Consider the following 13,515-nt stretch of genomic DNA (forward strand, 5'->3'; position numbering starts at 1 on the left):
GATCTGTGCTCAACAGTGTGCTGCTCCAGTGCCCCAAATTTCCCCTTAGGAATCATTAAAGTTTCATCTCATTTATTCCTGATTCCTGCCCTGGGTTTAAACCACAATTCTTCCACTTTCATCGCTGTTTATGAAAAAGCTCATTATAGTTATTAGAGTTTCTTAATTCTTAATTTTAACCATCCTTCCATTTTACTGTCATCTTGCATGCCTGTCCCTGGGGAGCAAATACAAGCCACCAAGTAACAGCCTGCAGACAAATGAATAACTGTTGTCTTTCTTTCCTCTTTTGCCACAGTAGTCATCCGCAGGCGTAATTAAAGACCGTTTATAATGTCTGTCCACACAAAACCTCTACAGTGAGTGTGTGTGTGGGTGGGGTGTGCCTCCCTCAGGAGCAGCAGTCATAACTCATTACATTACAGCTAGAATAACATTTTCCAGGGGTCAGTCAATCTTGCACTGCTTGCACATGCGCATGAATCTGCATGAAACACATTGGCAGCGCCAATGCATGGGCGCGCACACAAATCCACTTTCTCTACCACATACACACACGTCTAAAGTAACAGGCATAGCGATATATATATATACAGGTGTACTTGACCACTAATGCTGGGAGTTGTCTGATTTGTATGAAAGTGAGTTGATTCAGATGCTGTGGCCATTGGTTTAGGGTCACCGGGCACTGGAGTCTAACCCTGCTGTCATAGGCTGAATGAACAGATACAGACTGGACAGCTGGACAGTGTCAAAGACCTGAAGAATCACATTTGTCAGTTATTTGTACATCAGTGTGTTATAATCTGACTCTTGTCATGTAGCAACAGTTTTAAGGCACATTTAAAAAACACAGCTGTCCTACAGTAGATTAAAATCCCTTTAGTGACTTCATTTTAAAAGTGAAACCCCAAACTTGTCACCTATTGAACGGTAGGTACAGGCACAGCAGCTAGTTTTCTGTAAAGAAAAACTACAGTGAATATGAACAAACCCTTTTTCACTGATCAGGAGAAAGACAGAGCATCGTATTCAGTCGACCACATAGCAGCCAAACTAAAATTGGGCCACTGACTGCGGATAATAATGGCATATGTGAAAATGACAGGATTTCCCTCATCTCTATACTAATGGACAATTACCATCTGGCAAACACTAGTTTGACATGCTGTCAATGTATAATGTAATTTCCCTTGGATTTGACTAAATACCGGAAACTCTCATAGATCAACAGGAATAAAGTTATCTGCCTATACTAACCATGTACATCTGCAGTCTTCATTTTGAAGGGTATGCTTCCAGTTTTAACCCAATAAGTCACCAATATTTTAAGTTTCCACAAATATCTCGTAGTCCAGCTGGTTGCATTTGTATGTATACATTTGTATGCATCCAATTAGTAAAACGTACATAGAGCGGGCTCTATGTATCTGTGTTGGCAGGCTAACTTCTTTAATGAATACACGCAAGCCACTTTGCAACCCACCTCCACCCCAGCTCCTTTTCATGTTGTATTTGACTTGGTATCATTTCTGTTCTCACTGATGCCTCCATTTTTTCTGCATGGAGGACCTTGCTGCTCCTCTCCCTGCCTCTGGCTTTCCATGTAAGCACAGAAGGGACCCATCCCATGCAGATGGAAATCATTTACATGATTGCAATGTTGGAGATGGGCCATCTGAGACTGAGATCAACTGAAGATCCAAAGCGCTGCGATATCAATGCATCTAGGCAGGATTCTGACTTAGAGGCGTTCGGTAATAACCCTTCAGAGGGTAGCTTCACACCAAACACATACACCAACCCGCGGTTCCTCTCATACAGAGCAGGATTGCTATTGCAGCAACACATCATCAGTAGTGTCACAGTCTGGCTCGAGGGCCATGACAAACACATTATTAACTGATCGGGGTTAAAAACCATAATATTTCATGAGGTGTGTTATCAACGTGTCAGTATTTGGATAGGGGATTGAATGTTAAGGATGCATAATGTTGAATGGTGTAAAACCTAAAATAACCAGGCCAAACAAACAAATAACACAGTGCTGGATGGATGGAGAGAAGAGAGAGCTGAGAACAGCTCCAGGGAGACTGGCCAGGTGCTCCCAGGTTGCAGGTTCTTGGTGCCACCAAGGGTGACGTCACTATGAACTCTTGGCTGCCACAGGCCAGTTATCACTGTGGTAACATTTCTGACGCCTCCTACTTAAAACCCCAAAACTCAGACGGATCATGCGGCCCTGCTTTTCATTTGCCCGTCTGCTCCACGGGAAGTTTCTGTCCTCTCTGATCTCAGGACCGCTGTTTGACAGCAGCAGTCAAACTCCCCCTGCCACTGTCCCAACACTGTGTGGGTTCTCTCCAGGTACTCCTGCTTCCTCCCACAATCCAAAGACATGCAGCTAGTGGGGTTACATTAAATGGTGATTCTAAATTGCCCACAGGTGTGAATCTGAGTGTGAATGGTTGTGTCTCTTTGTGTTATGGCAGCTGGGGTAGGCTCCAGCGCCCCCCCCCCTTGCAACCCTGAATTGGATAAGTGGAAGAAAATGGATGAATGAATAAACTTCAACTTCATACTTGCGACTGTCCTCATGAGGCCCAGAGATTTCATTCACAAAGCTTCCTGTGGTTAGTGCAGAAAAGAGAACAGTGGCAGAAAACACTTTTGTGCTTTTGTGTGCACCTGCGTTCGCTTGTGTGAGGACACATCTGAGCAATTACTCTTTGCTGTAGAATCAAATGAAGTTGAACAAATCATGTACCTAACACTGCAGCGCTACAAAACACACCGGAACAGCAGCCTGTGTGAGTATGTGTGTGTGTGTGTGTTTGTGTGCGGGTCGCCCATTGCTGGCTATAAAATATGGATGCTTGATAGGGTGGAAGCAGGGGAGTGGAAATGATCACTCCCTCTCCACACATGTCCTAACCCTCTCCACCTCCCCTCACACACACCCACACACACACACAATTTTTAAGCATTCGATCTAAACACACCAGCCTATTAAAACACTGCATGCTGGCAAGAATTGAACTATTTACTTCTTGTTTGAACTCAGATTACTGAGACGCTGTGAAATCGCGCCGCGACGTCAGCAGAGTTGGACTTTTAACACCTGAAAGTGCGCTAATCATCTGATAATGGATCGGAGGCGTGCAGTGTTGCTTTTATTTGGCTGGCATGAACTTAGTTATTTTCAATTATTTGAAGCCTAAGACATTCAGCCTTCTGTTTCGAAGGCGGTGAGGCAGAGAGACCTGTATCTTTGTTCACACAAACTGAAAACAGACGAGAGTCAGGCACACTGCAATCAGTATGCTTGCTTTTAATCAGACTACTTCTCAATCTGCAGGGCAGATTGCTCATTCTTGTCAAGAAATGATCACCTTCTGTTAAAAATTATTACTTGAACTGTGGTAATTTTCCCATTACAACAACAGGTTATTTAAGGTAGCGTCCAGCATGTAGACAGAACGCATCAACGTCATAGCAAAGCACTGAAAAAAATCCACTTTATGAACAGAATAATGGAATTATCTTGTAGCATTTAAAATGAAGCCTTCATGTTGTCTTCACATACACACCGAGACTCTCTCTCTCACTCTCTCTCTCTCACACACACACACACACACACACACTGAGTTAACTCAGGCAGTCCTAGCAGGGTGCAGAGGGAGCTCTGGGGGTGGACGGAGGCGAGCTTTCATGCTCCACTGAGGATGCACTGTTGCAGCACTACAACCCGGTAATCATCACTAATACATAACACAGCCAGTGTGGGCGTTTGTAATGCAGCGAACGTACTTGTCAGTAATTTACCTATGAATGCCTTTGCCTTTAAATTTAGTAGGAGGATGTATGACTCAGGTCATGCTGGAACAAATGTGTGCGTGTGTGTCCTCATCCACGCTCGCGCTACACACTGATGTTAATGTGTAGGTGCTTTCTGTGGGTACTGCAGAACTTCAAAAGATAAAATAATATTTTATTGATATTTTTTTCTCTCTCCAGTTTTTTGGTATGTGACGAAGGGTGTGTGACACAAACCGTGTGTCCGCAAAACACAAATAATCCGAGTGCAGCAATCAGGCCTGGCCAGTCTATTCTGAAAAGGAGTTTCTACAGCCAACTGCACAGGCTTAAGCTATTAGAGCCATCTAATGTGTGTGTATGTGTGTGTGATAAAGAGATAGAGGGGATGTACAATGAAGAAAAAAAAAGGCACAACAATAGCTTGACAATGGACACTGCAGAGCGCGAGGGGAAGGATGGACGAGGACAGCGCTACGACAGAGACGGCGGGCGAGATGGAAGCGGGGAAGATAGCGAGAGGGGAACAATGTTGTTTCGCTCCAAATAAATGTTCCACCACAATGGATTTAATTATGCAGATAATTTTGATGTCTCCTTCTTTTCCTCCTTTCACCCTCCTCCATCTTCCCGCATCCTTTCCTCAAGCGGATTTAATCCCTTCCTCGTTCTCTCCTCGGCATGTTTGTGTTCAAGAGGGAAGAGTGTCAGGAGGATACGGGAAGCGAGACAGAAAGCGGGAGAGTGAGTTTGCGAGGAGGGAGCGAGGTTGAGCTTGAGAGACGGGCAAGGACTCGCGGCTTAAAGCGTGCTTTGTGCGTGTGTGTTTTTCGTACACTTACCCCTTTACAGATAGCGACAGCCTCCTTGGACATTGACTTGGGATAGGAGACGTGGTGCTCCATGATTGACTGAAATAACTCATCTTCATCCTCTCCGTCAAATGGAGGCTTGAGAGGAAAGGAGAGAAATGAGTGAGGAGAAGCAGAAGGCAGCACAGGACAAATAGAGGATACTTGAATTCATTCATTAAAAGCTGTTTTTTTTCTCACAAGAATCTAAAAGCTGCAGGCCTCTAAATGAAATATTCAGAATTTCAAAATGTCACATTTTAACAATTATTAATGCCACGAGAGAAAATCTCATTATAGCATATAATTTAATAGCTAACCTTTCATTACACAGTGTTACATTTTAAAGGCTGAGATCAGGAGTGTTTGTTTTTATTCACACTCAGCCGTGAATACAAAACGCTGCTCTGAAAGGAGCGTGAATCACACATTCATGTGGATCCAAAGATGGTGTTATATTTTTTTTTCCTTAACCAAGATTAATACATCCTTTGTGCAATTACCCACTTTCTCTCTCACACACACACAGATACACAGGAACACACACAAATACACACACACACACACACACACACACACACACACAGACCAACCTGTCCAGCCAGCATCTCGTAGAGCAAGACGCCAAAGGCCCACCAGTCCACAGATTTCCCGTAAGGCTGGTAGGCTATAATCTGAGCATAGGAGACACATTGTTCAGAAATGCTGCAGTCATCGCTTCAGTCTATGATACAAAGGTAGTCAGCATTAAAGAAAATGATCCTATCTGTTAAACAATAGCTCCAGTCAAAAAAAAAACATCCCAAAAGTCAGCTTCAGCTGGAAACTTCAAGAAACAAACTGTAGGAGCCAAATATAGTTCTTGAAGATACATCTTTATTATTATTATCAGTAGAAATAGCACCTTTACTGGTTACATTTCTACCTCATTCACATTATAACACTGGTGCTGCATTAGAGCCGGCATGGACTCAGTATCTTGCCCAAAGATACTTCAGCGTACAGGTTTGAGGTGTCAGCGGTTGAACAACCAATCTTCCAATTAGCACACAACCCCCTCGACCTCCTGAGCCACAGGAAGCCAAGTCAACAGTTATAAGTCGTTCTTTCCATCAAGCGTTATTGGAGACAACATATCACCCATACTGGCTCCCCCTACACCGGCTGCCAGTGAGTCAGGTTTAGAAATCATTTTAAGATTTTATTCTTTGTTTTGAATTCATCGCACTGGGTTGGGTTGACCTCTCTGATCTTTTGACTTTGCACACTCCCACTAGGTTACTGAGGTCTGCTGGTCAAATACTCAAAACTAAACTACAAAAACCCAGAGGAGATCAGGTTTAGCTTTTAGATGCTTTGAAATCTAGGCAGCACGGTGGCACGGTGGTTAGCACTGTTGCCGCACAGCAAGAAGGTCCTGAGTTCAATTCCAACATCAGGCCGGGGTCTTTCTGTGTGGAGTTTGCATGTTCTCCCCGTGGTTGCGTGGGTTCCCTCCGGGTACTCCGGCTTCCTCCCACTGTCCAAAGACAAGCAGCTTGTGGGGATAGGTTAATTGGATAATCAAATTGTCACTAGGTGTGAATGTGTGAATGAAAGTGAGTGTGAATGGTTGTCTGTCCCTGTGTGTTGGCCCTGCGACAGACTGGCGACCTGTCCAGGGTGTACCCTGCCTCTCGCCCTATGACAGCTGGGATAGGCTCCAGCGCCCCCCGCGACCCTAAAAAGGATAAGCGGAAGCGAATGGATGGATGGATGCTTTGAAATCTATTTTTAAGTTCTGATCTCCTTGTATTTGTGCTGCTTTATTTATTTATGCTCTCTTTTTTCATTGTTTTTATGTATTTTACTCATTTTGTACAACAGCTGCTGTATTTTTAAAAGTGCTTAAAATTAGACTTCACTTTTTCTTGTTATTTGTAATACAAGTACAGTACGCGTCCCCACAGGGCTACTGCCGATATTTAACAAGGCTTAACGAGCACTTAAGGGGCAGAGCGGCATTTTTTTTTTAAAACCAGTACAGGCATTTTGTGGACTGTAGACAACACTGCAGATACTATTTTGTGAAAGACTTTTGTGCACCACATTTATTTTGTATGAGAAAAAATCAATTAGAAAAACACCTGCTTCACGTGCAAGATGAGCTTTATGAGTTTTATGGATCAAACGTAAGACGTGTGCACCACACCTGCAACTGACTTACCAAGTTCACAGTGGTAGACTATTTACTTCATGGTCTGGTGCTTGTTTGTGCTTTTAGCCTTTAGCAGAGTGCTGTTAGAGGATTTTGAAACGATAAAATACAAAACTGAAAAATAAAAAAGCTTAATGTGCATTTTTGGTGTAAATTTACTGAAAGGCTTTTTTATTGTGTGACTCCAGGAGGTAATAATGTTCCCAAATATAATACCTACACAGTCAGTTAATTCTGAGGGACGTTTAGACTACATGGGCTGACTGACATGAGAGCAAACTGATAGTGAGGCTGAAATGCAATTAAAGTATCTTTATGTATTCCAGCTAATAGAACTACCAAACTACCACCGACACTTTAAGGGAGAGTTTATTTTCATGGAGAGATGCTCGTTGGCGTTTCTGCTGAGCGTTACATAAAAAGACGGCAAGACTTGAGGAAATCCCTGCTTCTGGCCAAGAAATAGTCTGGCACAAAAACCAGTGCAAAGCTGAAATGTGTCATTTTCAGCTTTGGGTATTTTAACAAATTAGACAAATTTAATGTAGTATTTTAGTGAGCTTTAGAGAGTGCTCCTGTTACATCTGGACAGAAACAAAGTACTATTAATAAGTAAAGCATGGCTCCAGCTACATACATGCAAACACGAGAGTATTCTCTTCTAGTTGTCTGCAAGAAAGCAAAGATTTTTCCAAAATAAAAGTTTTATTTAGTCTCTTTTGGAGCGGCGTAGCTACTGCAGGAGAACAGTGAGAGATCAATACAACCGATCCAACCACCATCACTCTCACACGCACTTTACCTCAGGAGCAATGTAATCCGGTGTGCCACAGAAGGTCTTGGTTGTGATTCCATCATTCATATTCTCTTTACACATGCCAAAGTCTGCTATTTTAATGTGGCCCTCACAGTCCAGCATTACATTGTCCAGCTTCAGGTCTCTGTGAGAGGGTGAAGCAAAGTCAAAAAGGAACAACAGACTAATCAACATAACTTGGCATCGATACTCGAAACGGCAAATCTGTATTCAAATTCAATTTAGAGGCTCAAAAGGTTTGTGAAATGTGATCCTCAGCTATTGAGACTGCATCAGTTTGACTGTACAACCCTTTCTGAGCATTACAGACGGATCTGCATTATGTACAACTTCCAGCTCATGTTAAAGTGAATGCCTGCGTTAGTCCAAATAATGTGTTAGATGTGAAGAAAGGTTAAATTTACATTGTTTCTCATTTCTTTTAGATTTGTGAAGCACCTTATAATAAAACATATATAGTACTGAATAACTCACATTCACCGTTGGCTACACCAGTAGTGATCAAACTGACATCACTCTAACAAATTAAGATTATTTTGGTCTGCCAGTCATACAAAACTTCTCTAGTAGTCCAAGAAGAACACAACAGTGCTGGAAATGAGCACAACAGGTTCATTTTAATTTTCCTAGCTGCTAATACTGTGCTGAAAGAAACTCTACTTTACTGACAAGTCACAAATTCACTCTGAAACTTCCTGATTTTATAAACTTCCATATTGTATAAGAGTATATTTGGCACATTGCAGTAATTCATTCAGTTCAATTGAGTTTTATTTATATAGCGCCAAATCACATCAGCAGCCGCCTCAAGGCGCTTTATACTGTAAGATAAAGAGCCTAGAATAATGCAAAGAAAACCCCAACAATCAAACTACCTCCTATGAGCAAGCACTTGGCGACAGTGGGAAGGAAAAACTCCCTTTTAACAGGAAGAAATTGCCGACATACGCTGGAGAGGGGCAGACAGGGGGAAACTTTCATTTGCACTATTTCAGGTACGTACTACTGTGTGAGCTCCGCTATATTTGGTTAATGTTCTGCGTTTAGTAGGTTGTGTTGTGGATGTTACCTGTAGATGATGCCCTTTTGATGTAGGAAAAACAGACCAATCGCTATCTCTGCAGCGTAGAATCTGCACACACACACACGCACACACAAAACACGAACGGCAACAACAACGGCAATTAGACAGAGGCCGAGAAAAAGGACAGCAGGAAAACAGATCATTTGTGTGCGTGTGTGCGCGTGTCAGAGTAAAGGTCACTCCTGTCTCTTCAAGGCCAACAAGCAGCTGATAAGATCAGCGGCAGAGGTCTGGACGGACTGACCGCACAGTCAGCCACGCTTGCGCGGGCGTGCATGCGCTCTCTGCGTTTAAAAAGTGCATTTTAAAGACATCAAGAGTCATTTGGTTGTGAAAACTGTGCAGAGCCCGTTTGGAGCTAATTAGATGTTCTTTCTGTGCTCAGAATGATGAGCAGCAGCATTAAAGAATAAATACAGAAGCTCTCAATATACAAAAAGACACTGCAACACTGAAGTTCAAAGCAATTTAATCATCCGTGGAGAAGGATTTCCTGTTTAATAAAAAAAAGAGAGCGAACAAGCTGATGGCCTTAGTTAAAAGAGTTCCTCGTGTACTTCGACTTACCCCCTCTGCAGTCTGAACCTTCAGCCATAGGGAAGAAACTTTAATTCTCTATGAATTACATGAAGGGCTAACTCCTCAACTCTCGCTCGACACCGACAGCCCCACTTGTCAAATGTGTCAGCCTGCTGGTTGGGCTTGACACCAGCGATCTCGCCAGCCACCGTAATTATATTCTGCAGTTCTGGAGGTACTGCGCCATGCACTGAAAACTCTCAGGAGCTGCTGGATTACTTTCATTTCTTTGAAGCTCTTCAGAGCAGCAAGCTGCATTGGGGGCAAACAACATATTTCACCTCCGGGCTCTGCTGGGATTGCTCATCCATCACCAGTCAAGCTGATGATGGCTTATTCGCCACGATTTAAACAGGTATTACTAAAGTGTGAAACACCTGCTTTCACGGGGCTCTGATTTTCTCTGTGTGTGTGTGTGTGTGTCTGTGTACTCACACAGCGTGAGGTTCTTTGAACTTGCCGACCTGCTGTATCTGATACATGAGATCTCCGCCGTTTATGTACTCCATGACAAAATACAAACGGTCCTGTGGAGGGGGCGTAGAAGGGCAAGCAGAGAAAGACGGGTCACAAAGTGCACGTTAATAAAAATGGATGAGAGGTCAAAGGAGCGTAAAATACTGTGGAGGTGGAAGGGACCGCTGTGAGTTTGATGCGCGAATTGAGAGAAGATCAGAGGAGAGATGCAGAAAATATGACAGAGGAAGTGAGGAGGACGGGGAGAAAAGTGGTGATTGGGTTGTCGGTGGATCCAATAAGTCTTCAACTGAGGGAACACAGTGACATCAATTTAGTGACCTGTAGTCCTCCATTATCTACAGAAATTGCCAATAAGTTTCAGTAAGTGAGAAAATGTGGAGGGATTTGGTGTGTGTGTGTGCGTTCTGGAGTTTATTGTGAAGTTTTTTAGTGTTAGAGTCTGTACTCCCTGATAAGTCTTATGAGCAGCTGTTTGCTCTGTGTGCGAGCCTATAGTATCTGTGTGTGCGTGAGTGTGTGTGGTTTAACTGTATTTGCGTATGCACTGCATAGGCGCAATATTACTGTATGGATGTGTGTATGCATGACTGTAATAACTGCCTGCATGCAATAACTGAATTTGATGTACAAAAGCCCTCCAGTCAGAGAATTAGTGCTGAGCAGGATTAACATGCACATGTTAAGTTTTTATAAATGTGTGTGTGTGTAGGTGTGTGTGTCAGTATCAGATCGGTTTTATTTACTTTTGTCATTCAAATTCGTTTACAACACATCACTAATCAGTGAGAATGCAGAGATGAGTGTTAATGAAGCAGGAGAGCTATATTTACTCCTCTGCTGCCTCATCATTAGGACTAATGCACATTAAAAAGTTTGTGCATTCCAGCTGTAAACTTGGGACAACAGGTAAGCAGTCACCCCAGATGTTTTTTTGTGTTTGGTAGCATGTGTAACCAGATATATTAAAAAAACCAAAAAACTCTACATTTTTCCACTGAAAGGTTAATATAATCCACATAGACTGAATAACAAAACGAATAAATAAAAAATACACAATATAAAGTTAAAGTATAAATTACATTTTGAGAAACCGGGTCTAAAATTCCTTCCAAATACACAGACCACCACTTTAGAAGCTACACCTGTTCAACTACTTGTTAATGCAAATATCCAGTTAGCCAATCACATGGCAGCAGCTCTATGCACTCAGGCATGTAGACACGGTGAAGGTGACCTGCTGAAGTCCAAGCTGAGCATCATAAAGGGGGCGAAATGGGATTTAGGTGACTTTGAATGTGGAATGTTTGTTGTTTCCTGTTAAGAACAGGAAACTGAGAATACAAATCACACAATCTTACCAAAACTGGATTAAAATATTTGAAAAGCATTGGTCTGATTAGTGTTGAAGGTCAGAATTTAGCATAAACAACATGAAACCTCAGATTCCTCCTGCCTTGTGTGGGGGTGTAATAGTATTTCTTGGCACACTGTGGGCCCCTTAGTACCAACTTAGCAGCCTTTTTGCCTACAGTGCACCATCCTCAGGATAACACACTGTGTCACAAAGCTCAAATCATGGTTTCTCGAATGCAACAGTGAGTTGTGGTGAGATGGGAGATTAACATGTGTGATGCAGCCATGTCAACATGGACCAGAATAAATAAGGAATGTTTCCATGACCCGGTTAAATCTGTGCCATGAAGAATGAAGGCAATTCTCAAGGTGAAAACAAGGTGTACCTAAAAAAGTGTTCAGCATTGGTATTAATGTCTATTACTTGTGTGAGATCTATGATGGTGAACATGACAGTATATTCTTCTTGTTGATGACTGAAAGTGCCAATTAAATTTAAGGAGTGACAAGTTAAAACAGGGCAGCTTTTTAGTTTGTATAAAATAAAATGAATATATCTCAGTGAGGTATATTCGGTGGGAACATGTCGGCCCACCCACCATAGTCTGGAAGGTAGAGTGCAGCTGCGTTAAGAATGGGGGCTTTCCAGCTAAAGCTAGCACTCTCTTCTCCACCATGGTGCACTCTACGTCATCATCTTGGATCACGACGTCCTTCTTCAGGATCTTTATAGCGTACAGGTCCTCGGTTCCTTTGCGCTCTGCCAGCATCACCTTAGAGAGAGGGCGAACAAAGAACATGTGGGAAATGCAAGAAGATGAATTCATCAATATTCAAAATCTTTAAGGCTCACAGCTGCTGTCATGGCTCTGTACCAACAAAGAAGGGAAAGAAACAGAGAGAGAAAAGGAGAAACAGGAGAAACAGGGGAGGTATTGTGAAGGACGGGGATAAAGGATCAGAGCGATGAAGGAAAGCTTCTCTGACTGTTTTGGGTTAGACAGTCAAAGTAAGAAATAAAGAGAAAAAAGACAAAAAGAAACCGATTCATCACTTTTCAAGACGCCAATGGAGGCGAAATAACCAGGGGAATAAGAAGGGAGAGAAAGAGGAAAATGGGACGGCGTGAAGCCGCTTACAGAGTCACTCAAAGCCATTTTTATACATCACATAAATTACATGGGTACAATTTGTGCGAGATAACAAAAATTAATCGTAATCGAGACATTTTTTAAAGGCCTGTTCTGTAAGCCACAAAATCTGTGTTCAATAAACACTGCTGGATGGCTAGCAAGGCTTTAACAACCATTAATTACATAATGAATTTGAAACTCGCCACTCTTACAAGTATTAAACATAATGGTGCCGTTAGAGGACGCAAAACCTAAAGGCTGCTGCAGCAATCTCCCTGCAAGGGGAGAAAGCGCTTAGCCAGTGGTTCTTCTTGTGATAACGTTAATATTAGTCAGAGTTCCTCAAAGATTTTTATACTGTTCGACTTCCTTTTGCCCTTCATGAACAGTAAGGATGAAGCGAAGGAGAAAAAAAGACAAAGAAGACAAAAATCAAAGTAAAAAGAGCTTATTTCACATTTCCTGGATCATATGGTTCACAGTGTGGGGAAACTGTAGATAAAGGAAGGTTGATAGGTGAAGAGACTGGGATTAAAAAGGAGAAAAAAAGGTTAAATGAATTATAAGAAGGGCAGGGCGTTGTGAGGGACACATGGGCAAACTCAGAAACTGCCTGGCAGCGCTCAAGTTTGACTTTTTATTGGGAATTCAGGGATGACAGCTTCTTGTAATCCACTTATGAGATGCACATAAATGAAAATAAACACACCCTGAATTGTGATTACCTTTATGTGGTTGCCAAATGTGGACCAGGTGTCATGAAAGGTTCACACAGACTTGTGACCAGAGCAAAAGTTCAATTAAATTCAACCTTCAAAGAAAGAAAGGATTTACAGGAGCCTGTTGAGGGTGTGTGTGCAGCATTCATGTTTAAGGTAATATTGAGATAGTTTGAGAAATGCAGAGAGTTGGTGTGTTTCAGCCTATCTAACCACACAGCTACAAAATTAACTGTTCCTTATATGTTGAATTTTAACCTAGAGGCATATAAATGTACTACTACATGTGACTCTGGTCGACTCAATGACTGTAAGATGCACAGGTCCTGTGGCTGCAAAACAACCCCAAATCATCACCCCTCCACCATCATGCTTGACAGCTGGTATGAGGCGTTTGCGCTCATATACTGTGTTTGTTTGTTGCCAAATGTGGTGTCAAACAGCTTCGTTCTCCTCTTTTTGAAGAATATTGTGGAAGAACTCTTG

The 13,515-nt window shown here is 42.4% G+C and overlaps 1 protein-coding gene across 1 annotated transcript in view; it reads right to left on the minus strand.

The window, feature by feature from the left end:
- Positions 1-13,515, minus strand: part of prkcbb (protein kinase C, beta b) — a 90,313-nt gene that overhangs the window by 11,883 nt on the left and 64,915 nt on the right. Inside the window, exons 10-15 of the mRNA XM_006798042.2 lie at positions 11,777-11,950; positions 9,780-9,871; positions 8,751-8,813; positions 7,667-7,805; positions 5,261-5,341; positions 4,659-4,766 (exon numbers count right to left, since the gene is read on the minus strand). Of these exons, the coding sequence (XP_006798105.2) occupies positions 4,659-4,766; positions 5,261-5,341; positions 7,667-7,805; positions 8,751-8,813; positions 9,780-9,871; positions 11,777-11,950 (657 nt within the window). The remainder of the gene's footprint in view (positions 1-4,658; positions 4,767-5,260; positions 5,342-7,666; positions 7,806-8,750; positions 8,814-9,779; positions 9,872-11,776; positions 11,951-13,515) is intronic.

Source organism: Neolamprologus brichardi, chromosome 4, assembly GCF_056152115.1.
Source record: "Neolamprologus brichardi isolate AB-2024 chromosome 4, ASM5615211v1, whole genome shotgun sequence".
NCBI classification, from domain to species: domain Eukaryota; kingdom Metazoa; phylum Chordata; class Actinopteri; order Cichliformes; family Cichlidae; genus Neolamprologus; species Neolamprologus brichardi.